This window comes from Diuraphis noxia, unplaced genomic scaffold (genome assembly GCF_037042655.1).
Source record: "Diuraphis noxia isolate RWA-SAM2 unplaced genomic scaffold, SU_Dnox_SAM2 contig0001, whole genome shotgun sequence".
NCBI lineage: Eukaryota > Metazoa > Arthropoda > Insecta > Hemiptera > Aphididae > Diuraphis > Diuraphis noxia.
In genome coordinates, this window is record NW_028301711.1 from 69,590,141 (window position 1) to 69,618,111 (window position 27,971).

Below are 27,971 nucleotides of genomic sequence, written 5' to 3' on the forward strand. Positions count from 1 at the left end.
CAAAACATTATTACTGATACATGAATGATTTAATTGAAAATATTCTAAGTCCAAATGATTAATTTGGAATGGTGACTGGCGTGAAGGTGCTTGCACTGACTCTGGTGGCTCACGTCTGCATTTGGTCTATTCAGGGCTCTCCAATATAGGTTTGCTTTATCGGTATCTGAGACAACCTATGTGTTATCTTCTTTCCGAAGGGGAGAGGGAGTTGAAACGGTTTTAAGAATTTTTTTTGTCGCTTTCCAGAGGGAAGAGTGTTGAGTTGTTAAGTTCTGTATGTATTTTTGATAAGTTCTAGAACTGTGTTGTGAGAGCGCTTTTCTTAGTTTGTTGTTTAGTTGGTTGAAGGTTTGTTTATCGATGGGGTATTTGTGTCTTTGCCACCGGGACCTGGCTTTTCGTTTTTCTTGGAGAAGAAATTTTATGTGATTCGGTAGTGGGTATTTTTCGTGGTGGATTGGACTATGAAATGTTGCCAAGTGTGTGCAATCTTGAATGTCTATCGTGAGTTTTTGAATTGTTTCATCAATATCGTCACTTGACTTTAGGGATGAGTTGAGTTGAGTGCGAATTTCAACGAGTTTTTTAAAAGTAGGCCAGTGTATTTTTTTGAGAGCTTGGAGATTTGTGGTAGGGTTCGCAGAGGGTATTTCAAACTCCAGTATAACAGATGAGTGGTCGGATGAAAGGTCATTAGTGTTAGTGACCGTGGTAATGCAGTTGTTTGGTGTTTTTGTGATAAAGATATCAAGAATATCTGGACGTCTGTTCCGATGAGAAGGCCAATAGGCGGGGTGAGGTGGGGGTAGAATTTTTATATTGGAGTTGGCTATAGAGTTGAGTAGGGTTCTGCCTCTTGTATTAGTTGAAAAACAACCCCAAGAGGAGTGTTTGGCGTTTAGGTCACCGGCGACGATAAAATGTTTACCTAGAGATTCGAAGAAATTTGTAAAGTTAACTGAGCTAATTTTAGGTCCTGGGGGGGCAGTAGGTGGAAGAGAGTGTCAGATTTATATGTTTATTTACGGGAACAAGAATGCTTGTTGCTTGGATGTAAGTTTCACTGATTTTAGGAAGAGAGGAATGGGGCAAATTATTCTTAACAAGTATCAAGGAGCCAGCGTGAGCCGTTTTGTCGGGGTGATTGCTTTGATAAGCTTTATAAAATGAAGCTTTATATATGAATAGCTTTATCCGAGTATTTTGATAGATTTTGACGGGGTAAGATGAGACTCGGATATCATGGCTATGTCTATATTAAGATCACTAAGGATTGTCTGTAGTTCTAGTTTGTGGGGTGTAATACCGTTTGCGTTACATGTGAGTAATTTGAGTTTAAAGTTAGTTTCCATTGTTGGAGCTTAATTTGTTTATTAATGAGGTAAGAAGGGTTATTAGAGGATTGAGAAGTGTTATGAGGGGAGAAATTAGTGTTTTAAATTCGGAAATGAACGATGTTAGTTGGTTTGATAATTTTTGATTGGGAATATGGTCGTTGGTATTATTAAAATCTGATTTTGATTTGTTACCTATTACTGCTTGTGAATATGATGTGTGCTGGGTGTTAATGGGCTCGTTATGAGTAGTTGTGGGTGCGTTGTTGAGATGTTGACTTGCTTCGTGATGAGGATGACTGTTGTGTTGGATTTGAGATGAATCTGAATTTTGGGCTAATTCTCTTGAGATGGAGTTTGGTTGAAGTTTCTTTCGGAGACGTTGGAGATCCTTGTGTACCGTGCAGCCTCTGTAATTTGCCGGGTGAGCATTACTGCATAGTGCACATTTAGCAGGGAGGTCCTTGGGTTTGGAGCATTGGTCTGAGCAGGGCCGTATTTACGCCTAGGCCCGTGAGGCCCGGGCCTAGGGCGGCAAATTTTTTGGGGCGGCAAATTTTGTAAGAAATAAAAAAAGAATCATATGAATAAATGAAATATTTATATGATTTTTTTTTAGATATCTGTATGTAAAATATACGGGCGCATGAAACTGAATTATGTCACTAACCCGAAATCAATTTTCTCGTAATGTGAGCTATAAAGATAAGATACCTACCTAGGTATATAATAATATAAGTTGTTCCTAAAAGTAATTACGATAAAAATATAATATATATAGAAATTGGCTAAAGATATTGTGTTTGTGTATCCACATCGCACACGACCACAATTCATTTTAGTTTATTGTTCGTCATTGTCGGGAGTGCATATTACAACATAATATATTTAATAAATAATAATTAATAATTTCCAGTATTTAGCATTTTTTCACTATGAGTGACGGTCGTAAACGTTTTAGTGGTTCAGAGTATAAAAAGCGAGCCAAAGATAAAGAATATAAAGAGAGTAAAGTTCTAAATAAAATACCTAAACTAAGTACTTTCTTTAAACCTGCTAAACCGTCTTCTTTGAATGCACCTGATAATGGTCAACAACATCAACATGATTTAGAAGAGATTGAAACGAGTAAGTGCGAATCGGATTTGGTCATTAATAATTTAACAACTTCTACTTTAAATATGGATCCAGCTACATTTTATATTGATTATAATGATCCGGCTAAATGGATTATTAATGATGTAACTCGCGATTATGTGGCAAAACACGGAATAAATCAAAATTTAAATGATGATTTTACATGTTCTAAACGTGAGTATCCTGACAAAAATAGATTTTTAAATAAATCATTATTTGTTAGAACACGTATAAATGGTGAAGTACAGTCACGACCATGGTTAGTGTTTTCGAAATCTACTGGTACAGTGTTTTGTGCACCATGTCGACTCTTTGGAAGTGCACATTTATCAACATTAGTAACTATTAGTTTTAATGATTGGAAAAATGCTGTACGAAAATTCTATTCCTCATAAAACTTAATTAGGATTTATAATTATTATTTGTTTTGTTTATAATGACTATTGACCTAATTTCTTTAAAATGAAATAAATTTATTTGTAATACTTACAATTTTTTTTTCTTGGGGTAGAGGCGGCATATTTAAAAGGGCCTAGGGCGGCACTTGTTCTAAATCCGGCCCTGGGTCTGAGGTATGGTTATCGCCACATCGGACGCATTTAAGCAAACGATTGCAGTATGATTTAGTGTGGCCGTACTGTTGACAGCGATGGCATTGGACTAGATCCCGTCTGATGTGTGGGGCTTCGAATTTGACTTTAGAGAAACATAAATTGTTTATCTTGAAGATGTCTTGGTTGTTTGGAGATGGGTTAAGGTCTACAAAGAATAGTGGGAGGGGTTCTTTTGATTGGGATTTTAGGATGTTAGTGACATTTTTTACCATAAACCCATGTTTTTCAATTTCATCTTTAATGTAGTCAGTAGGAATTGTATGGTGCAGATTCCTAATAACAACTCTGTAGGACTTTTCTTCGTGTGACTGGTACGTGTGGTATTCAAGTTTATTCTCGTTGAACAATGATATAACGGCACGGTAAGAACTGGCCGAGTGAAGGTTTATTTTTATGGTTTTTGAGTTGGACTTGCAGAGGAAGCCCTCGTTTTTCGTTATTTGTTCTAAGTTTTTACAAAGAGTGACGAAATTAATCGGAGATGTCAAGAAAATTGGTGGCGGAGGAGGTGGTGGAGGAGGTGACTCGTTGATTTATGTGCCTGTTACGATATCCATATCATCTATATTATTTTCGTCTGTGTTGAGTAGAGAGTAACGGTTTGGTGAGGAGAAGTGAGACGGATCGCTTGTTTTTTTTGTGAGAGGCGAAGTAGAGTTGTTGGGTGACCTAATGCGTTTGTTGGTGTCAACAATATTCCATTCTTGGTTGTTGGCCGAAGAGGCGGGTGAAGCGGTTGCGACCTGCGTCGTACAAGAAACAGTATTTGCGATAACTAACGGAGATAATTTCGGATTGTTTTTAGATTTACTTGTGACTGAGTTATTTCGTTGCATGGTGCAGCAGTTGATAAGTTGCAGGTCGCGGCCTACAGCCGGTTAAAGTACGGTGGTGGCAGGTAGATTATATTTTTGTTTAAACGTGTGAAATACGGAAAACGAATATAATTAAACTGAGAAATATGGTTTGAATTTGAACTCATTAATTTTAATGACGCGATAGGCGGAGGGCGATAGTGTACGCGCACGACGGTCAACGGACGTGTGGTACGAACGACGTTTAGATTAAATTCTAATGAAAAAAGCATAATGTCAAACTGTTATAAGACACATAATTATATATTTTTGCAACATTTTCTTGAATTAATATAATTTTTCCCAACAATATACAGTTTTCATAATGGATTGTCTGTATTTAAGCACGTCAATATAAAACTGTAAAATACGTGATGTGATTCAAGTTATGTACAATAACAATTCAAATGAATTTCAAACGATTTAGTTCATCTGAAAAGAAATGTAACTACCAGGGGAATATACTATTGACATCGCCATCAATAAGTGTGTCTTCGATATTTAATGGAAGCGCCAAAAACTACATATGATTAAAAATTCAAAAGTTAATTTTAATAAAATATTTTTGTAGTAACAGTATGAAAATTAGGTACGATCTTAAATAGAGTTTACAGGTAATTTCAAAATCATAGCTATCGACGGAGGACTATTTGAGATTTTAAGAATTATCGTACCAGGATTAAATGCGTAATATGAACTCTGTGGGCAATCTAATGTAGGCATAGTCAATGGTGTGCATCGTCCAACTTTCATTCATAATCTCAATGATTAACTGGTATTTATCCCACGTTTTTATTTAACAAATGAACATCACCGCTATTACATTAGATATGTTTATAAAAAAAGTTTAAATAATACACTATGGCTGGAACGAATAACAAATAATATACTAATAAGATTCGTCTAAGAATTTTTTACCACATTTTCTATGAAAAAACCATTTGTTGAACAGTATATAACATTTAATGAATTGAAATACCAGAAACACTAGACGTGTAACATGTACTGATTGTACTGAGTAGGTAATCCTGATGAAGGCGTATTCAGTTCTAAATGGTTTGAAAATTAAATATATATATAAACATTAATCATATCATCTTAGAATCTACTTTTAATCGCACATTTTATTAAAATAAAAACAAAAATATTGCTTATATTTTGGCTGCTAGTAGAACACTTGTATATATTTACGAATTAGTATGTCTGGACACACGTGTACAACTTAGGTACTGTCTTGATATTCTGTTCGAGCCAAAGTTATAGCATGTAATTATAAATATACATGATTTTAATACCAACCTTCATTGAAACCAAAATTTTGTTTTTAAAATACACCCTCATGGTATTCATTTATATAGATTAATAAAATAATTTAGATTAAATTCAAATGAAAAAAGCATAATGTCAAACTGTTATAAGACACATAATTATATATTTTTGCAACATTTTTTGAATTATTATAATTTTTCCCAACAATATACAGTTTTCATAATGGATTGTCTGTATTTAAGCACGTCAATATAAAACTGTAAAATACGTGATGTGATTCAAGTTATGTACAATAACAATTCAAATGAATTTCAAACGATTTAGTTCATCTGAAAAGAAATGTAACTACCAGGGGAATATACTAATGATATCGCCGTGAATAAGTGATAGTGAATGTGTCTTCGATATTTAATGGAAGCGCCAAAAAACTACATATGGTTATAAATTCAAAAGTTAATTTTAATAATATATTTTTGTAGTAACAGTATGAAAATTAGGTACGATCTTAAATAGAGTTTACAGGTAATTTCAAAATAATAGCTATCGACGGAGGACTATTTGAGATTTTAAGAATTATCGTACCAGGATTAAATGCGTAATATGAACTCTGTGGGCAATCTAATGTAGGCATAGTCAATGGTGTGCATCGTCCAACTTTCATTCATAATCTCAATGATTAACTGGTATTTATCCCACGTTTTTATTTAACAAATGAACATCACCGCTATTACATTAGATATGTTTATAAAAAAAGTTTAAATAATACACTATGGCTGGAACGAATAACAAATAATATACTAATAAGATTCGTCTAAGAATTTTTTACCACATTTTCTATGAAAAAACCATTTGTTGAACAGTATATAACATTTAATGAATTGAAATACCAGAAACACTAGACGTGTAACATGTACTGATTGTACTGAGTAGGTAATCCTGATGAAGGCGTATTCAGTTCTAAATGGTTTGAAAATTAAATATATATATAAACATTAATCATATCATCTTAGAATCTACTTTTAATCGCACATTTTATTAAAATAAAAACAAAAATATTGCTTATATTTTGGCTGCTAGTAGAACACTTGTATATATTTACGAATTAGTATGTCTGGACACACGTGTACAACTTAGGTACTGTCTTGATATTCTGTTCGAGCCAAAGTTATAGCATGTAATTATAAATATACATGATTTTAATACCAACCTTCATTGAAACCAAAATTTTGTTTTTAAAATACACCCTCATGGTATTCATTTATATAGATTAATAAAATAATTTAGATTAAATTCAAATGAAAAAAGCATAATGTCAAACTGTTATAAGACACATAATTATATATTTTTGCAACATTTTTTGAATTATTATAATTTTTCCCAACAATATACAGTTTTCATAATGGATTGTCTGTATTTAAGCACGTCAATATAAAACTGTAAAATACGTGATGTGATTCAAGTTATGTACAATAACAATTCAAATGAATTTCAAACGATTTAGTTCATCTGAAAAGAAATGTAACTACCAGGGGAATATACTAATGATATCGCCGTGAATAAGTGATAGTGAATGTGTCTTCGATATTTAATGGAAGCGCCAAAAAACTACATATGGTTATAAATTCAAAAGTTAATTTTAATAATATATTTTTGTAGTAACAGTATGAAAATTAGGTACGATCTTAAATAGAGTTTACAGGTAATTTCAAAATAATAGCTATCGACGGAGGACTATTTGAGATTTTAAAAATTATCGAACCAGGATTAAATGCGTAATATGAACTCTGTGGGCAATCTAATGTAGGCATAGTCAATGGTGTGCATCGTCCAAATTTCATTCATAATCTCAATGATTAACTGGTATTTACCCAAGTAGCGAAGAAATGTTTTTGAAACGTTTTAAAAAATGTATGAAAAATATATAATAATATTATTAAAAATGTTTTTTAAATATCTTCATGGCCGCTTTTACATTACTTTGAAAATGTTTAATTAACATTTTAAATAGGTTGTAAATACATTTTGTTTTCAATGATAAAAAATATTTTTAAAACCATTCTTAAAAATTTAAATATCTTTTTTTTATTGTTTTAAGGTATTTTTAAAATGTTTTTTTTTTTTTATAAAACACCCAAATATCATCTATAATATAAGATGATGTGTATAAATTATCAGATCTATATATAAACTATATATAGACAGACTAAAGGTTCTTAAACTCCATCTCAATAATATAGGTAAAAATAGCTTTGACGGAAACAATAAAATTGACATCCACAATCATAAAAATCATAAAAATTACATAAAATATATAATTATTTATTTTGCAATATTTTTTTTTTATTCAGGAAAATAAACAAAATCAACAACTGTTATTATTTTTAAAATAACATTCATAATATATTTGATATAGCCCAGGCTATAAAATATAATAATATTATAATACTAAATATATAATGATAATTAATAGTATATTATAATATTATATGAATAATGAATTATATAGTATCATCTTCATCAAATGATGATGATTGTAGTAGTCCTGCGGCTGGCATATTTTCAGTAGATTTTATGTTTCTTTTTTCGTCTCTATATCAAACAAAACAAAAATAAATTCAGCATAAATATATTACTATAATTATAATACAATTTTATATTTGGATTAAAATGTATTATTTAGATATTGATGTATAAAGATGATAGTTATTTATTTATACTATGTCTATAAATATGTACACATAAATTATTTGTGTCCTTGGGCCCAGTCTAAATATAAAATAAATTCAAAATATAATATATGCTACTTGTGAAAATTCAAGTTTAATAATTTTTCAAAAATTATCACTTATTGGTACTATATACTGATAAGTATGTAAGTATTATGTAGTTTCAAAATTAATGGCTATAATTCTCAACACAGAAACCAGTTCTTATAATGATGTGATTAAGAAATATAAAATATACTCAATGCCATATTATTATGTTTATAAGTTATAACTAATAAATTTATCATATTGAAAGAATAAATAATATCACTTATTTATTTTATTATCATTTAAATGAATTAATAATAAATACCAATGTTTAAGCTATAACACCCAACAAAAATTAAAAAGATTATAAGAAACTAGGTAATTTAGTTAAAACTGATACATTCTCAGTATTTATAACATAACAGAACCTATAAAACTTATATATCTTCCATTATAATACAAGAAAACAAATTTCAAAAATCAATATAAATTATTGACGTTGTATCATAAATATTTAATGTTTAGTGTATAGTGCAAAAAACTACTATATATTATTATATGTATAATAAACATACCTAAGAATTCTAGTAGGTGCTTGGGCAAACCAATTCATTACACTTGCAATGACATCCATCTTGTAGTTTTCTGAATTAGGAAATTTTTTACCAACACAGTCTAAAACAATATTTACACAAATTATGTTTACCTCAATAATATGTTATAATAATAAAAAAATAATAATATGACTTATTTATAATAACTTTGAAAATTTTATAATTTTCTAATTTCTTTTTTTCTTTTTGACCTTTCCAGCTAAAGGCAGATGCAAATTTATCAGTAAATATTGTTTTCAATAAACTATTGGTTACTTTGGAAATTGATTTCCCTTCAGAAGCAAACATAAATGTTGACAACTGTTATTCATACATGTATAAAAAAAACAAACATTATTTAACACAATAATTTAATGCTTATAAAATAAGTTATAGATAGGTAGGTACCAATTTATCATTATATCCAAGGTCATAAAATGCGAGCTTTGATTCGAGAGTCAAAAGCTTTTCCTCGTCATTAATTGGGAATGTTGATAAAACATCATCAGTTTTTTCCTGATTGAATGTATTATTTTGAAGTGTTGAAGCCTCTTTATTTTCAATGAATGAAGTTAATTCCAGTTTTAAGTAATTCATGTTTGATTTGAACTTCATAAAGTCAGCTGTAATTGTTAAAATATTTAATTAATATATTTTCATATCTAACATTATAATACATTGTCATTTAGTGTTAATAAACATACAAATTTATGTAGTTTAAGTAATAATAATTTTTTTTTTTATTACCAGATAGACGACAAAGTTGATGTCCCAACGATACTAATAGTTGATAGTTTTCATCTTTGTTTGTATTGTTATTTTGAGATTCAAACGAACAATGATGATTATTTTTCTTATTTAATTTGCAGTTTACATTACTTAGAGCTGAGTCATCTAAAATTAAATTAAACAATAATTATAAATAATATTAGAAATAGTCATAAACAACTAGTCCAAAATCTAACTTAGTTTCAAAAAAATGTAAAAACTTTAAAAATATATTAAGATAAGTAAATTATTCTATGTAATGCTTGAATTACAATAAATAATTCACTTATAAAAAATGTTCATTTTATTATAATAAAATACTGCCATAATTTATTTACTAATATAACGTTATATAATATTCTTACAGTTATTATGTATTCCAATATGAGGAGTCTCAAAATCAGCATCAATTAATTGATGATTATCTAATGGTATTTATTGCAGATAATCCTGTTGATTAAGAAAGTTACATTTATTATTAATTTAAAATGTATTAAACAATTACATTACACAACATTTTATTAAATATAAGTAATTAGAATATCAGCTGTAGGTATTTCATTTTACATAATTATCTCATTTTTCTTAAGCAAGTTCATTTGAATTATTAAAATATATTCCCATTATCAACAAAAATAGAATTTGACATTTGTGTTATTTTAATTTCTGAATTTTATGATCACAATAATTTTATTTAAGTCTATTAATTATACATACCTAACTTATTGCTTTGGCGGGGAGTGCTTGTTTTTTCTTTTAGTACAGCGCATTCATCAAAATTATGATTTTCTAAGAAAAACAAAAATGTATCATTTAAACATAAACTATACCTAGAAATAATAATAATAACTCACTACTGAACTAATGTAATCATATTAATACCTTTTTTTTCTTTTGGAAAATTCGGATAGTCTAACTGGGTTGTTGATGATGACTTCTGTTTGATACTGATATGGAAAGCTTCATCAGAATTATCAGAGTCAGATGTTAAATTAGAAAATAAATTTTTAGTATTATGATCTTCATATTTTAATTTTTTTCTCATTCCACGTCCTTTCAATTCAGCATCAGAGTGTAAATTTTTTTTGCTTTTGTTTTTCAACAATTTATACATAAGTTTTATACCATAATCATAATTATCTGTAAATTAATAAATAATAAGTTTAAACAATAATGTAATAAATTTACAATAAATAAATATAGTAAATTAGATACCTATGTTGCTCTCAACTATTTCAATTTTAAATTTTTCCCAATCATTTGTATTTGGTTTTGCTTTTTCTCTAGCAAGTGATTTTATTTTAGATAATCGAAATGACATAGGGTACCAACATGTATCATTATCGATTATCCATGCATTTGGAATTAAATCCGGGGTTTTTGCATCTGGAGGTTCATATAAATGTATGAGTGTCCACATTCTAAAATAAAAAACTTAATCAATTATATCTAACATAAATCATGGTATGCTGTTTTAATAATCATTAAAATAAATTAATAAGCACCTGAATAAATAATTAAAATTCTTCATATAAATTGTGATATATAATTAAGATAGAAGGAAAATAATGGATAAAATATAGGAAAAAATTATAAATAATGTTATACCATATTGACAGGTGTATTTATATAGTTGAATATGATGCTAATAATGATTTATATACAATAATGTACAAAATTATAATTTGTTTGGAAATTAATAAAATTAAAAATTAGCTTGTTGTATTATTATGCTGTATGCAATAGGGGGAAAACAACATAAATATTATGTTTATGCTTGAAATACACATATTTTTTACAAATAAATGAAATGGGACACAATTCAGGCTCTGATAATTTTTCAACTTCATAAACACCTATTAATGAGCTACTACAAGGAATTTCAAAAAAGTTTCGTTTGATTAAAAATTTTCTACCAATAATTACAGTACAGTTTAAATCAATAGAATGACATATATTTTCTACCATGACTATGTCTCCACATTCTAGACCACAGCAGTTATTTGGGGATTCAATTTTTAAGCTAAAATTAGGAAATGTATTTCCTTGTACTGGAGACCCACACATTTAAGAGGTAATGCACCATTATCATAATGGATATGAGATAATAAAGGAAACTGTTGATTCAGAGTTCTCAAGGATGGAAATGACGAACTAATATCACAAAACAGTTCTGCCATTCGGATTCCAATTTGCTCTAGGGGCTTATTTCTACCTCTAACCATCGACTTAATTTTTTGTAAGTAATTCTCAAATGGAAATGCTGAGATCTTATCCAATGTAAATTCATTTATTTTCGATGAAAAATAATCAGCATCATCAACCAAATGGATCAATCCATGAAAGTTATGTGTAATAAAACTTTCATCATATATTTTAATAAATGATTGAACAAAATGCATTAGTAATTGCCTAGCATAGTTTCGCAAATCTAAATCACCACAACTATTTGGGTTAAGTAAAATGGAAATTGCTACATTTAATGTCATGAAATTATTATATTTGTCTCTGTCTAAAACTCCTCTTGTGGCAACTGGTCCAGTATATAATAAAAATGAACGAAATTCAGTAGCTTTCCAACGAAGAAGATACTTTAAAGCTCTTGGTTTTCTTATAAATTCTTCTGGAAGATTTTGGATTTCCATAAAATCTGATATTTTTTTAATTAACTGCTGTGATAATTTATATGGAAGAGTCCCCTGGTACCACGTTGTTAGCATAGTTCGCATAACTCCCAAATATATTAAATGCATTGGATCTAATATAAATGAATTTACAAAATGAATCTCAGGAATTCTAACTAAAGCAGTATCGCGAAGACGATAATTAGAATCAGCCCAGTTAATAAAATCTTCATGTGTTCTGGCTGTACAATTTAATTCTGTAAATACCCTTTTACGGCTGACTGTAGAACCACGAACAGTGCATTTGGTACATGAAAAATATCCTCCGTGCCCCTTTATACCTAGTAAATCTTTTTTAGCTGGTGCATCACAAACAAAACCAACAATTTTTATAGAAAATAATATACCATTACTGTTTGTTATACCATGCTGCGATAATTCTACTATTTCTGAAATAAATGAATCTAAAAAAATATTCATATCACTTGGTTTTTCTAATCCATAATACAATCCAACTGGCAAAACAATTTTTTTTAAATGAGGTATATTGATTATTGTAACTAAAATTGGAATCACTTGACCAGATGAACTTTTGAACAATGGTAAACCATCAACATTTACTAATAAATTTAGTTCATAAATATCATTAAATGAATAATTATTTATCAACATTTTCAAATTGTTTTCTAAGCCAAAATGAATATACTTTCCAGGTTCCACAACCTTTTTTAATAAAAACATATTTGTTTTTAATAATGTTCTCGCGTCGGTGGGTAGTTTATTGTTTAAACATTTAACATTTTTTTTCAATCCAGTTAACAGATCAGTAACTGCAGTTGCAGTTACATTGTGTTTAATTGCCCAAGACCGAAGAAAATTCTGTACATCCGTAGGAGATTCTTTAGTATTAGAAATGTCAGTATTCAAAATTAGAGGTGCATTCAAATTGTTAAGTAAATTGTTTTCTTCGGACGTATCATCATTACTTGAAGTTGAATTAAAAATAAAATTTTCAGTTTCATCAGATTCAGTTAAAATACTATTGTTATTTGTATTATCATTATCTGTATCAGTTGATTCATCAATATAATTAGAATGACCAATATCTGATGATGATTTATAAACTGGAACAGTCGAAGAACTATTATCTGAATCATGATGAGAAGTTGAATCAACATTGATGTGCCTTCGCTTAGATCTCTCGGATAATTGATGAAAATAATGACGTTTTCTATTCATTTTCTAAAATAATGTAGAATAATAATATATTTAGGTCTACATAATTACTAATTAGTAATTATTGAAATGGTGAATCATGTGTTTACATCAAATCTAATAGTATCTACATTTTACCTTATCTATCTACTATGCAAAAAAATATATGCAGGTATATTTTGATCCAAGTCATTATTAAAAAGTGAAACTAAATGAAAATATTGAAAAATAACTACCTACTATTAAAATAATAAACTTCTAGGTACCTACTGTTGTATGGTAACTGTGTTATCAATAGTTGTTATCTTGTATTATATAATAATATCAGTTGTTCATACATATAGTCAGAGTCATTGTAAGACAGAAGCACATGTTAATTGTTAAGTGCAAATTAATAAAATTTATATTATGTATCAGTGTTAAATAATAAATAATAAAATAATAAGTCTATAATAAATAGTACATTAGTGTAGAACATAAAACATGGCGCAGTCGAATGGTCAAGTAGTTCCTGCTCCGTCGCCACTAGACATTAGTGAACCAAGTATGGTAATACGTAATTTAAGGTTATTTAAGTCAAAATTTCAACTTTATTTATTGGCCAATGACTTAGATGAAAAGTCAGATAAACTCAAAGTTGCAATACTTTTAAGTGTAATTGGTGATGAAGCATATGAGTTTTTAGAATCTATCAATATTACTAGTGATAATAATCCTGGCTGTGTTAAAAAAATATTTCATGAAATACAACAGTATTATGAACCTAAGGGTAACGTAATAATTGAACAATTTAAATTTTTCCGTCGTTATCAGGAAGAAGGGGAAGCGTTTGACAAATTTTTAAGAGACATACGCAATCTAGCCAAACGCTGTGAGTTTGGTAATTTGGAAGAGAATATGGTACGAATCAGGCTAGTACTGGGTGTCAAAGACTTGGGTCTACAAGAAAGACTCCTAAGAGCACCAGATCTTAGTCTTGAGAAAACTATAGATCATTGCAAATCCGCAGAATTGGCTCGATATCAGCAGCATTTATTAACTGATAACGGAGGATTAGTTGAAGAGAAAAATGTTCAAAAAATTTATGGTGATAAATCGAATAATCTAAAACATTGGAGGAAGCAGTCAAACTCAGCACAAGTAGAGAAGCCGTCAACACCAGAAACTGACCAGTATAACTGTAAGAAATGTGGGTATAAACATGGACCAAGAAGCTGTCCGGCATATGGAACGAATTGTGCCAATTGTGGAAGACCCAATCATTTTAAAGTAGGATGTAGAGTTAATAATCAACATAAGGTATTGAATATTGGTGAATATTATGAAAATAATAATGTAAATAGTGAGCCTGAGCATAACTTATTTGATATTTGTTCAGTAATAGTATCAAATGTAAGTGAACAGTGTCCTAACCCTAATAATATGAATGGATGGTTTAAGAATATATTAATTAATAATTATGATGTACATTTTAAGTTAGACACTGGTTCGGACATTGATATATTACCTTTAAGTCTGTTTAATAATATCAAAAGGAATGAAATCGTTGAAAAAATTAATTATAAGATTCAAGCATATGGGGGATATGTTATTAAATTTGTTGGGGCTGTAAAAATGAATTGTTTGATTTCCAATCAAAATGTTAAGCTCAGGTTTGTTATTGTTGATGATAAAATACAAAATAAATGTATACCTATTTTAGGACTAGACACATGTGTTAAGTTTGGTTTGGTTGGTAAAATAGAAGTAAATAGTATTAATAGTAATGATGTGGAGAAACAGTTGGTTAGAGATTATAAAGATGTGTTTGAAGGTTTAGGAAATTTTCCAGAGGAGTATGATATTAAAATTAGAGAGAATAGTGAAGGTTGGATTAATCCACCAAGGAGGGTACCAGAATCCATAAAGGGTGAACTTAAAAAAACACTAGATATCATGACTAAAGATGGTGTAATAGTACCTGTAGATAGACCAGGTAAATGGTCAAGTAATATTGTTATTGTTGAAAAGCCCAATAAAAAGTTGCGAATCTGTTTAGATCCGTCAGAATTAAATAAAGTCATAATTCGAGAACATCATTTAATACCAACAATGGATGAGATTAGAATGAGCTTAAGTAATAAAATGTGGTACTCATTGTTAGATCTTAAAAATGGGTTTTGGCAAATTAAGCTGTCTAAAGAGTCCAGCAATATATGTTGCTTTAGTACGCCTTTTGGATATTATAAATTTACTAGGCTTCCATTTGGGCTGTCATGTGCTCCTGAAGAGTTCCAAAAACAGAATCAGAAGTGTTTTGGAGATATTGAAAATATAAAAATTTATTTTGATGACATATTAATTGCTGCTGAGGATGAAAGAACACATGATATGGCGGTAAAGTCTGTATTGGAAAGGGCAAAGTCTGTTGGAATAAAATTTAATGCAGACAAGTTTATCTATAAAAAGAAAGAAATCAATTATTTAGGTATGATTTTTAGTATGGAGGGAATGAAAGTTGACCCGGAACGAGTTGAGGCGATTAACAGTTTAAAAGAACCTAAAAATAAAGTAGAACTACAACGAATTATAGGGATGTTCAATTTCCTTAGGCAATTTATACCAAATATGTCACAATTGATTGCTCCCATAAGAGAGTTGTTAAAGAAAAATGTGCACTGGACATGGACTAACATTCATAGTGAAGTTATAAGACAATTGAAACATATAATTACTAACTCACCTGTCCTTGTTAATTTTGATCCAAAAAAGGAAATAAGTATTCAATGTGATAGCTCTAGTAGTGGACTAGGTTGCTGCTTAATGCAAGAAGGAAAGCCAGTAGCATTTTCCTCTAGGAGTTTAACAGATTCAGAGAAACAGTACCCACAAATTGACAAAGAGATGTTAAGCATTTTGTTTTCGTGTCGCAAATTTCATAATTATATTTATGGATATCATACAAAAATTTGGACGGATCATTCACCACTAACATCGATTTATAAAAAAAATTTTCATAAAGTTATATCAAATAGATTACAAAAAATGAAACTCAAGCTATTGATCTATGATTTAGAAATTAATTATTTACCAGGCAAAGAAATGCATATTGCAGACCTGTTGTCGAGAAATTATATTAATAATGAATTTGACAAGGAAATTAATATTGAAGGGGTAGTACATTCAATTAATAATACTATAAATGTTTCAAAAATAGCTGAGGCTACTAGGCATGACCAAGTACTAGTGAAAATTTTAGAATACTATAATGAAGGTTGGCCAAAGGATAAAAATAAGATTAGTGGTGAGATTCAACATTATTGGAGTCTTCGTAATGATATTGTTGTTGAAAAAGGAGTTCTTTATGTTAAAAATAAAATTATTATGCCTTACAGCCTGAGACGGTTGGCATTACAGCAGTTACACGAAGGACATAATGGTGTGAATAAAACTGTACTTAGAGCTAAGCAGTTAGTATACTGGCCTGGGTTGGATAATGAAATAAAACAATATGTATTGAGTTGCAAAGTTTGTGATAGATTTAAAAATTCTAATACAAAAGAGCCATTACAGCAACACCAAGTGGCTAAACTGCCTTTTGAAATTATAAGTTCTGACATATTGACTTATGGTGGTAAAGATTATGTTATTGTATTTGATCATTATTCAAAATGGCTAGAAATAATCAAAATAAATTTTAAAACAGCTCAAGAAGTTATACAACAGTTAAAAAAGATCTTCAGTACACATGGGTATCCGCAAATAATATACTCTGATAATCAACCTTATTGCTCTGATGTATTTAAGCAATTTTGTGTAATGTATAATATAAAATTACTAACGTCTAGTCCTAGATACCCTCAGTCTAATGGGACGGCAGAAAGAGCAGTACAAACTGCCAAACAAATGCTTAGGAAAGCTGATTTTGAAAAAAAAGAAATATTAGACATTTTGCTTGAGTATAGGTGTACAACTTTACCACAGATCGGAGCTTCACCTTGTGAATTAGTCATGAGTAGACTATTAAGAACTAAGTTTCCAGTAAATGAGAATACTTTAAAACCTAAAATTCAAGTTAATGATGAAAACAGAATGTTAAACTATCAAGCCAAATATAAAGACTATTATGATAAAAGAACTAAATCCAAAGATGAGTTTAATGCAAATGATGATGTGGTTGTAAATGAAGGAAGAGTATGGTTACCTTGTAAAGTTTTAAGTAAATTAGATAATTATCCAAGGTCATATGTGGTCAAGCTACAAAATGGGCAAATAGTCAGGCGCACATCATATCATTTACGTCACACAAAAGGACAACACTATATTGAAAATTATGAAGACAATGATGATATAATATTAGGAGTAAGTAGTAATGAAAAAGCGGTGAGTGAGGAAAAAATTAAAGATAGTCAAAGTAATGAAGAAGTGGTGAATGAGAAAAAAATTAAAGATAGTCAGAGTAATGAAAAAGTAGTGAGTGAGGGATTGAATGGTGAAATAACAAAAACAAAAGTTGGAAGAGTAGTTAAAAAACCAGCCAAGCTAGATATTTATGATCTCAGTAATTAATCAGTATTATTAATTGTTGTTTTTGAATGTAATTATTTTTATTGTCATTTATATCATTATTTATTAATGTAATTATTATTATTTGAAATATTGTTAAAAAAAAAAAAAATTTAAAATGTAAATCATAATTTATTAGTGTATTAATTGTTCAAAACAACTGCTAATGTATCTATTGTATCATTCGTATTTTGTATCTTAAAGGGAAGGATGTTGTATGGTAACTGTGTTATCAATAGTTGTTATCTTGTATTATATAATAATATCAGTTGTTCATACATATAGTCAGAGTCATTGTAAGACAGAAGCACATGTTAATTGTTAAGTGCAAATTAATAAAATTTATATTATGTATCAGTGTTAAATAATAAATAATAAAATAATAAGTCTATAATAAATAGTACATTAGTGTAGAACATAAAACACCTACCTATTTCAGTATTTGCAACTAGGTAGGTACATTAGCTAAAAAGTCACAGTTAGCTAATAATAGTAAAGAAATAGAATAGAAGACTTGCCAAACTAAAAACTAATATAGAGACCAGAATTGGTTATATTATATGTACCAAAATTGTATAAAATATTTAAATATAATAGAAATAAATATGGAACAAGTAATCTAATATGCACCAACTTTTATGACAATATATAAATTTTAATCTTAGATAATATATAATAATTATAAAGAGTAGTACTCTCTATAATTATATAGAGTAAAAATTATAAAGTATACACATAATAATAATATAATATATAGGACTATAATAGGAGTATATATAGGTATATCACGAGGTATATCATATATGTACAATGTACTTAGTACTTACCTGTTCGGTATATAATAGCGTGGCGACGAAGTGATGAGCACTCAAAAATAACGCACGGCTTGTTTATATGTAGAAAAAATAAATTAAATGGCAAAAACAAAAAATTAAATAATATCCGCAAGAGACAAGTTATCGACACGAATCACTACAAGTCACAACAGTCACAGTCACACTGGTTAACGTTGATGGTCGATGAATTTTTATATAAATATTATAAATATACAATCAACAAAGGCGCATTAGGCGGCTCAAAAATCTGCGTCGATAAAGTATGTAATATGATGAACAATAGTGATTACCGATTACAATTTTGAATTTACAAATTTACAATACACGTTTTCAGTAATAAATAACGGTAGAAAACGGGCGATGCGACGACCAGCGTTGTTGGTACAGAACGCATGCGTACTACGGATTGTATAGGAACGATAACTAATATGTCTGATAACTGAACCACGATAATAATTTTAGTTGAAAATATCCAAGAATATATTTTATTAAACGATAATGTGCATTATATAATAATAATATGTATAATATATATATTAGTATCTATTATACTAATATAGTTGTAAAAGCAGCTCCGTCTTATATTGTACATTGCGGGAAAAATATAAAAACCAAATGTATTTTTAGACTAAACATTAAATCAAATACCGTAATAATGTAATCACTAATCAGTAATCACAAATAGCCAGAAGAAAAATTCAATTCAATTATCAAACAGCACCAGCCACCAGCAAAAATTATTATGAGACAGTGAAGTCAATAACTAATTTGGCGACTATAAAATATAATTTATACTCATGTATCTGTGGGTCGCGGGTCGTCTGGGAAAATTTATTTTTACCAAAATAATTCACATTAAATCTGATCCATAGGGGACTACACACTATTATAGGCGATTCGACGCGTGCGTTTACATTTTTAAAACGTCGTGATTAATCGTTCAAAATTAAACGTATACAGTTTTATATGGGTGTATTCACTTCACACATATAAATGACTAATTGAGACGCATGTTCGGTTACGATTTTTAGCTATAATTAAACAATATTTTCTTAATGCAATTCTCGAGCATTTCTGGTTTTGTATTACACACGGACGTTTTTTAAACGCCGCAATATATTGCTCGCGTTTATTTACATTCATTCATAATAAATTACTCATTAGCCATCCGATATACTATGATTATATTATATTCTATATAGCAATGAGTCGCGAATATACCGTATACCAATTATATAATTTATATATTTTAAAATATACCTTATTATAATAATAGGTTATTATATATTATAACGCAACATTAATTATATTATTATAAAAAATTATTTATCGCAATTAATATAATTTATAAATTTATAATTATTACTCATACGATAATAGATAAATATAATATATTATATAATATAATATCATGTTTTTGTTATGTAAATAAACATTATAATAATATTTTATAAATACGTTTTTAAAACGTAGATTAAAAAAATATTTTTCAAAAAATACATATTAAACATGGTTAATAAAATATGTAATGAAAAATATTTAATTGTTGTTAAAAAAATATTACTACAAAAATATTTAAAAACTGATATTTTAAAAATACTTTAAAAACATTGTTTTTGCAACTCGTTACAACAGCAATGTTGCATGTTTGCACTGTAACATTTTTAAAACATGTATTTGCTACTTGGGTATCCCACGTTTTTATTTAACAAAAGAACATCACCGCTATTACAATAGATATGTTAATAAAAAAGTTTAAATAATACACTATGGCCTGAACTAATAACAAATAATATACTAATAAGACTCGTCTAAGAATTTATTACCACATTTTCTATGAAAAAACCATTTGTTGATCAGTACCTATATAACATTTAATGAATTGAAATACCAGAAACACTAGACGTGTAACATGTACTGAGTAGGTACTTCTGATGAAGGCGTATTCAGTTCTAAATGGTTTGAAAATTAAATATATATATAAACATTAATCATATCATCTTAGAATCTACTTTTAATCGCACATTTTATTAAAATAAAAACAAAAATATTGCTTATATTTTGGCTGCTAGTAGAACACTTGTATATATTTACGAATTAGTATGTCTGGACATAGGTACGTGTACAACTTAGGTAATGTCTTGATATTCTGTTCGAGGCAAAGTTATAGCATTTAATTATAAATATACATGATTTTAATACCAACCTTCATTGAAACCAAAATTTTGTTATTAAAATACACCCTCATGGTATTCATTTATATAGATTAATAAAATAATTTAGAATAAATTCCTATGAAAAAAGCATAATGTCAAACTGTTATAAGACACATAATTATATATTTTTGCAACATTTTCTTGAATTAATATAATTTTTCCAACAACAATATACAGTTTTCATAATGGATTGTCTGTATTTAAGCACGTCAATATAAAACTGTAAAATACGTGATGTGATTCAACTTATGTACAATAACAATTCAAATGAATTTCAAACGATTTAGTTCGTCTGAAAAGAAATGTAACTACCAGGGGAATATACTATTGATATCGCCATGAATAAGTGATAGTGAATGTGTCTTCGATATTTAATGGAAGCGCCAAAAAACTACATATGGTTATAAATTCAAAAGTTAATTTTAATAATATATTTTTGTAGTAACAGTATGAAAATTAGGTACGATCTTAAATAGAGTTTACAGTTAATTTCAAAATCATAGCTATCGACGGAGGACTATTTGAGATTTTAAGAATTATCGTACCAGGATTAAATGCGTAATATGAACCCTGTGGGCAATTTATTTATTTATTTAGCATATTTACGAATTAGTATGTCTGGACACACGTGTACAACTTAGGTACTGTCTTGATATTCTGTTCGAGCCAAAGTTATAGCATGTAATTATAAATATACATGATTTTAATACCAACCTTCATTGAAACCAAAATTTTGTTTTTAAAATACACCCTCATGGTATTCATTTAAATCTTATATGTGAAGACGGTGGCGCGTCCAAGTGTCGATTATTTCGTCCCGTAGCGAATCACCAATCACAAAATTCGACGGCGATTCTCGCTTATCGCTTTTCGCCTTTTCCGATGTTTGTGCGTTACTGATAACGGACGTGCGATTCTCGGCTGCGGGTTCCGAGATTTTCGCTTTTCGCCCCCCGTACTACCGTTTTCGACCTTTTTTCGGCCCCGTTCGAGCTCTCATCGCGTTCCCTGCGAGTTTTTACCGTCCGCGCGGTCCGCTCTTCTCCCGTCCGCCGTCCGCCGGGGCCTAGACGTCGATCGCCAGAACCGTCGCCGCCCGTCGTCCGTCGCCCGGATTTCCAGACGTTTTAGTTTTTCCCCGATCCGTTTCGTCTCTTTAAAGGCCGCGATTGCTTTTTTTCGGTTCGCAGCCTTCCCCGCCGTCTTTTACGTACCTACACCTGTACACGATTTTGTTTGAATTCAATAAATCACATTATTATAATATCGCCTTGCGTTTGTCGTTTTTTCCTTTAGTCGTAAGACAGTGTATCGCATCAATATAACGTGTGTTGTTATAGACATACAGAAGGATGTACTGCCACGCGTACTACATAATTAACGTGTACCGTGCCCATAGGTTGGTCGGGGACACAAATCGTGATGCCATCGGGAGAATAACTTTAATCATTATTGTAGCAAACAGCTGCACGTCGCCTGATGTACACACGATTCTGTGATGTGATACATCGTACTTGACAATTAAACGAGCGAGTTGTGGTGTTGTGTAGTGCCTACGTGACCAAATACAAATGGACATCACAGCTTAACGTAACAAATCGTTCTCACTTTAACGGCTGTATATATATCGTTATAGAATTACACAATTCTGTTTGACTTGGTGCATTGAGCAATACATACACAACAATAATAACGCATATACAGTGTATGTAATTGCAATGTATTCGCATTCGGTATGCCTTCGCGTGACTAATAGCATAATATATCTAATTGGAGTAATATATACACCGGAGAGGTTGTAAAATAAGTAGTACATGACTTTTATTCTTTATTAAACACACATCAGACATTACAATGTGTTCGAATTGGGTATTTATGCTTGGTGTGCTTTCTGTTGTCTGTGATATGATTTCACCCAAACACGGTACATAACAATTAAATATATGTGATGTGTAGATTATAAACTCTACTGTAATATACTGGATTTTATAGTGTACTCATTTGGTAAGCGACGTTAATGTTCCACTGCTCTTATGTGTTGTTTATGTTTTAAAAAACAAATAAACATGTAAGTATTTAATGCACAACTATATATATATTGTAATATGTAGTACATGACTTATATTTTTTAACAAAACACAATGTATTCGTATTGGATGACTATGATCACCTTTAAAATGCAATATTTAATAGTATTTGGAATACATAAATATATATTATATATGATTTGATGAAAACAATGGTGTCTGTAAGTATTCATATATTGTAAAATAAGTGCATTATGCAATAATTTATAAAACAACGGTATATATATACACGAGAGGTAAGAATATATGATTTATAGAATTCACATATTATGTATTTAATGGGTTAAATGGAATAATATGATTCATTATTAATTACATCAAAACCAGCTTAAGAGTAGTAGTTTCTACATAGATTAACAACTCGAATAGTAGGTACTAGGTAGGTCCCGTTAGGCGTTAGGCATAGTTAACCGTAGGTGTGTAGATCGAAACCGTGATCGTCGATTTGGCGGCGGCAATGATAACCGTGCGGTGGGTGTTTTTTTGCATTTTTTTTTTCGATATTTTTCAAATTTCTCATTGGAAACGTTTTAAAAAAAACAAAAATTTAATTGGCCGCGAGTCTGTCTGTATCGTACCTACATCTCCTAACAATATATTGCGTGTACGACATTACCGTACGTTATTATGCCCGGTTACACCAAGCCGACAAAACGGCGACTTTCTGTCTGGCGACGAAACGGAAACATAAATGATAACTGTACTTTCGGCTAAATATATACTTTGCCCCACTCGAGGTAACACGTCTTACATATATATAATATATATAAATGTTTATAGAATTATGACGTATTACCACGGTAGCTCGGTAGCATAAAGTTCTTGCAGTTCTATTATTGTTCACTAATACATTTGACAGTATCTTACAATACAATGATTTAAGTTTAATTATTATTCAAGATCATCTAGGCAGTGGTTTCAAATGCATTTTTCTTTCATATAAGTATATCAACACTAATATAATATACTTTTATAGAATGCAACATGTTGTTACTAACACATAAGCATATTATTCAACAATTTTTGTTTCAACCTTACTAACAAATATTATAATTTCATAATTCATCTTCTTATGTCAGTTTTGTTCTACTGCTGTTATTGATTTGGTTTCCGGTGATTGTATACATTTTAATTAGGTAAAGCTGTGTTTTAATTGTATTGTACATACAAACACATACACACACCTACAACAAGTAGTGTTACGATTTTAATTTTACTCATAACTCACTGCCATCAACTTAACATAGGTACTTATGTTTTCTTACACAATTGTGTACCTATCTAGGTACTTTAACTACAAACAGTTGAAATCACCTGTTGAGTTCTGCTAATCATTCCAAATTCTGTACTCAAGAGTCGAGACATAAACCTTTCTCACTCCAATCATACAGTTGATAGTTAATTACATAACACATGTGGGGTGCCTACGCTTAGATTATAAGTATGTATGTAATATGAACACACCAATTAAACGTTGTTCTACTGCTAAATATAAAATATAATGTTGTTGAAGTAATAATATGTCGTTAAGGCGTGGAACTATGTTTCTTTTGCATAGTTCACGCACAATAAGTAGAGTTACAGTTATTTATAAGTTATAACTCACATTTATTTTAAATGTACCTTTAACAAACGAACAAAACACTTATACATTTCACAGTATGTTATAATGGACTTTCTTTCTACAAGTATCTGATATAAATATTCTGCAAAACAAATCTTACCCACTTAATGCATATAGTATAGTTACCAACACATGAGGACATTCAACAATTTTTGTTTCAAATTAACTAACATTATAAAATATATGTGTTTACAAACTCATCTTCTTATATCAGTATTATTCTACTGCTGTTATTGATTTTGTTGCAATAAGTATGATTGCATTTGTGTTAATTAGGTAAAACTGTTTTTTAATTCCATAATGTACATACAAATACACACACACACACACACACACACACACACACACACACACACACACACACGCATACGGGCGTAGGGTACTCAGTGAGATCCTATTGTAAAAGGTGACGTTGTGAGATCTATGATTTTAATAACGTATTTTTGAACTGGACCAAAACATAAGGTTTTCAAAATATATTTGGGTATAACATACTTTTTATATACACCAACATACTCGTGTTTTAAATTATATTGATGTAGACGTTGTGAGGTCTTATGTGTGTTAAGTTTGATACTGATCTACTCCACTATACGAGATCCTTTTTTGTATATTATTTTAAAGCTTCAACACAACGAGATCCATGCGACGTTGCCATCCTCCCATACTCTCATTACATTCTACACAAACTCAAACATAACTAAGACTAACAAACTGCTATTCTCTGTTTAGACATTTCTCCGTGACCGTTGCGATTTAGTACTAGTGCGATTTGCCAATTTAGCTTATTCTTTGATTATGATGTTTATGTTTTAATCGTAGCCAGCAATTAGAGGCACGTTGCTACCTACCAGTAGACTGTAGTAATGCAGAATATTATAATACCTATGTCAAATGCCAATGTCAATCTACCTTTTTTGACCTTCCGTGATTTTTAGTGTTATAGTAGGCAGTTTGAATTTGATTAAATAGTTTTTAATAAATACGATGTCTAGGGTTTTTATAAAAGAAAACTAAACAAAATGTTAGTTTATTGAATACTAATCAATATAACTCATTATTAGTTATAATGTGAGAAAAGTTGTAAAAGCCGTAAAAGCATATTATTTTTGATTACCCAAAATACGTAATTTATTTTATGAAAATTTATCAGCCACCTCACATTTTTTTTTTCAATGTCATAGTCTATAATAGTTTAATATCGACAAAACAATATTAGGTATATTACACACATATTTAAGTGTAATTATATGTTTTGGGGTCTGGACATTGATTGAATAGAACTTAAATTTATTATGGTGCAATAATTGATTGTTAAAATATTAATTAATAGAGTTTGTAAAAAAATGTTATTTTACCAATTATACAGTTGGTGAATCAAAGTAATTGTTTTTAATAGCAAATGGCCCACTTTTTCAAAAATGTCTGTGGGCACCTCTTTCATATACAATATTATTAGGTATAAAAGTACAATTTTACTAAATTTCATTGATCCCTTTAATGAATGATAATTATATTTTACTATAAAAAAACAAAGTAAAATTATAACTTTAGTTAGTTGCTCTTATATAAATTATAAATAAATGTTTTGATCTTTTGCCAACTCTTTCCTGTAAACAATAAAAAAATATTTTTAAATATCTTAAATTTAATTAAGGTGTAATTTTTGTATTTGTAACAATAAATTACCTGTCATAGCTATTTTGTTATTCCTAATGAAATCTTCGCATTCTCCCTTCTTTGGAGGTTTCTTTAAGAGTATATGTTTTTTAAAATACTTAATTGTAATAGCTTTCTGCTCTTCTGTCCAAGGAATGCGGTCAAATTTTTTTTTCGGTTTGGAACTATTTTTTACTTCAGTTTTAGTTTTATTTGTTTGTAGTTTACACTTATTGGTAGAAACACGTCTTGGTGGTGTGGAGCTTATTGGTCCACAATGTGTTTGTTTTTTTAGTTCTTGTTCTTTTATTATTTCATCATCCAATTCTGGATCGCTTAAATCAGAATTGTTCTCGCTTTCTTCAGACACAAGTCCATCAATATTTATATTGATATCATCCAAGTTTTTACCTTTATATTCATTTGCGTCTCCTTTTTCCATCATCAGCAAAAATTTGCTTACTTTAGCCACTTGGTATATGTTTTCGGGTAGACGATAAAATGTTTTATGGATTTCTTTTGAATGGCCCATAAAATTTGCAAGTTGCTCAACATCCCCTTCATTAAAACTTAGAAGCTGGGCAACTGTAGCAATTTGTTTTCTTAATTTAGTCGATGTTAAGGATGCTGGATTTTTTGCCCCACTTTCAATAGCCATTCTTCGCATAATATCTGATGCTCTTAAACAGCTACCATGTGTATTAGGAACTGCAAACAAATATTCATTTTCTTTTGAACAAAATTCTTCACGAAGTGATAAAAGTATTGACAGGGACTTTTGAAGTTTTGGGGTAAATAAAATTGGAACTCCTCGTCCTCTTTTACCTCTGATAACAAGCCTTTTGAATTTATTAGCTAGCTCCCGTTCTACTTCCGATAAAGACAACAGCATTTCTTCCTGGGGTGCTTCTGGAGAACTATTTAAATATGTTTCAAGAAAAATACGTTGAACTTCACCAGCACGCTTGCGATTTAACAAAATTAACTGTGCAAGTACAGAATCTTGAAGCGCTTTGTATGAAACTACATTTGTTGGATCTGCTTTTAATGCATCTAAAGATTTTTGTTGTACTAGTAATAAGTAGTCACGAAAAATTTTAATGTCCGAAGTTAAAGGCAAGAATGCTGGTTTATTCCATTTTCTTTGATATATTTCTTTAGAAGCATTTGTAGACAGTTCAAAAGACCATTGTTTTGTTATCAATTTTTCCGTGGTTTTTACTTTTAAAATGGATTTTTCAATGTCTTCATTAATTTTAAGTAATGGTGATTTCTTTAAGATCATATATTCTGCAATGTCACAGCATTGTTTTAATGATGTACCAATTTTTAAAACCAAAGATGGTGCTTCAAATTTGTCGGTCTCCGCATTATAGCCTGAAATAGTTTTTGTACTCTTGATAATGTCATCAAAAAGTTCTGGTACTAAACAGTCTAGTAATGTTAGACACTTTGTCTTTGTATTCTGCATAGCCATTAAAAGTCTACCAAGTTCACGCATTTTATTAGAGACAACTGTTACAAGATGTTTTTCCTTATGACATTTAAGATACCTCGTTCCAAATGCTCGAATCAATGGATCTGCCTTTACGATCATGGATATTTCATCTGGAGCCATTCTTGGAAAAACATCTTGAACCAACTTTGTATCGTCATCAGTGAAGGCTAAAAGTAGAGATTGCGCATTAGCTTGGATATTTTGTCGTACATTACCTAATTCCTCTTTCTTTAGGGTACATATTTTTATGTGACGACGCAAGTAATTTTTTTTGAATAAACCAAAACAAAATTTGCATGGCAAATAATCAATGGCTTTAGGTTATTCAACAAATTGATTTGG

The 27,971-nt window shown here is 29.8% G+C and overlaps 2 protein-coding genes and 2 pseudogenes across 2 annotated transcripts; all 4 read right to left on the minus strand.

The window, feature by feature from the left end:
- LOC149061473 (uncharacterized) overlaps window positions 1-18,789 on the minus strand; it is a 30,800-nt pseudogene extending 12,011 nt beyond the window's left edge.
- LOC149061476 (uncharacterized) lies at window positions 7,632-10,291 on the minus strand. The gene is made up of 6 exons (XM_089220878.1): window positions 10,243-10,291; window positions 9,305-9,451; window positions 8,966-9,180; window positions 8,726-8,878; window positions 8,540-8,639; window positions 7,632-7,800 (listed from the first exon to the last, which is right to left on the minus strand). The coding sequence occupies exons 1-5, from the start codon at window positions 10,289-10,291 to the stop codon at window positions 8,577-8,579; spliced, it is 627 nt and encodes a 208-aa protein (XP_089077004.1). The 3' UTR covers window positions 7,632-7,800; window positions 8,540-8,576.
- Window positions 10,742-13,518, minus strand: LOC149061477 (uncharacterized; annotated as a pseudogene).
- Window positions 18,790-26,026: 7,237 nt separating the features above from the next.
- LOC149061478 (uncharacterized) lies at window positions 26,027-27,749 on the minus strand. Its single transcript, XM_089215001.1, has 3 exons — window positions 27,455-27,749; window positions 26,162-27,352; window positions 26,027-26,082 (listed from the first exon to the last, which is right to left on the minus strand). Exons 1-3 carry the CDS (start codon window positions 27,747-27,749, stop codon window positions 26,027-26,029), a joined length of 1,542 nt encoding a protein of 513 aa, XP_089071127.1.
- Window positions 27,750-27,971: the final 222 nt, after the last annotated feature.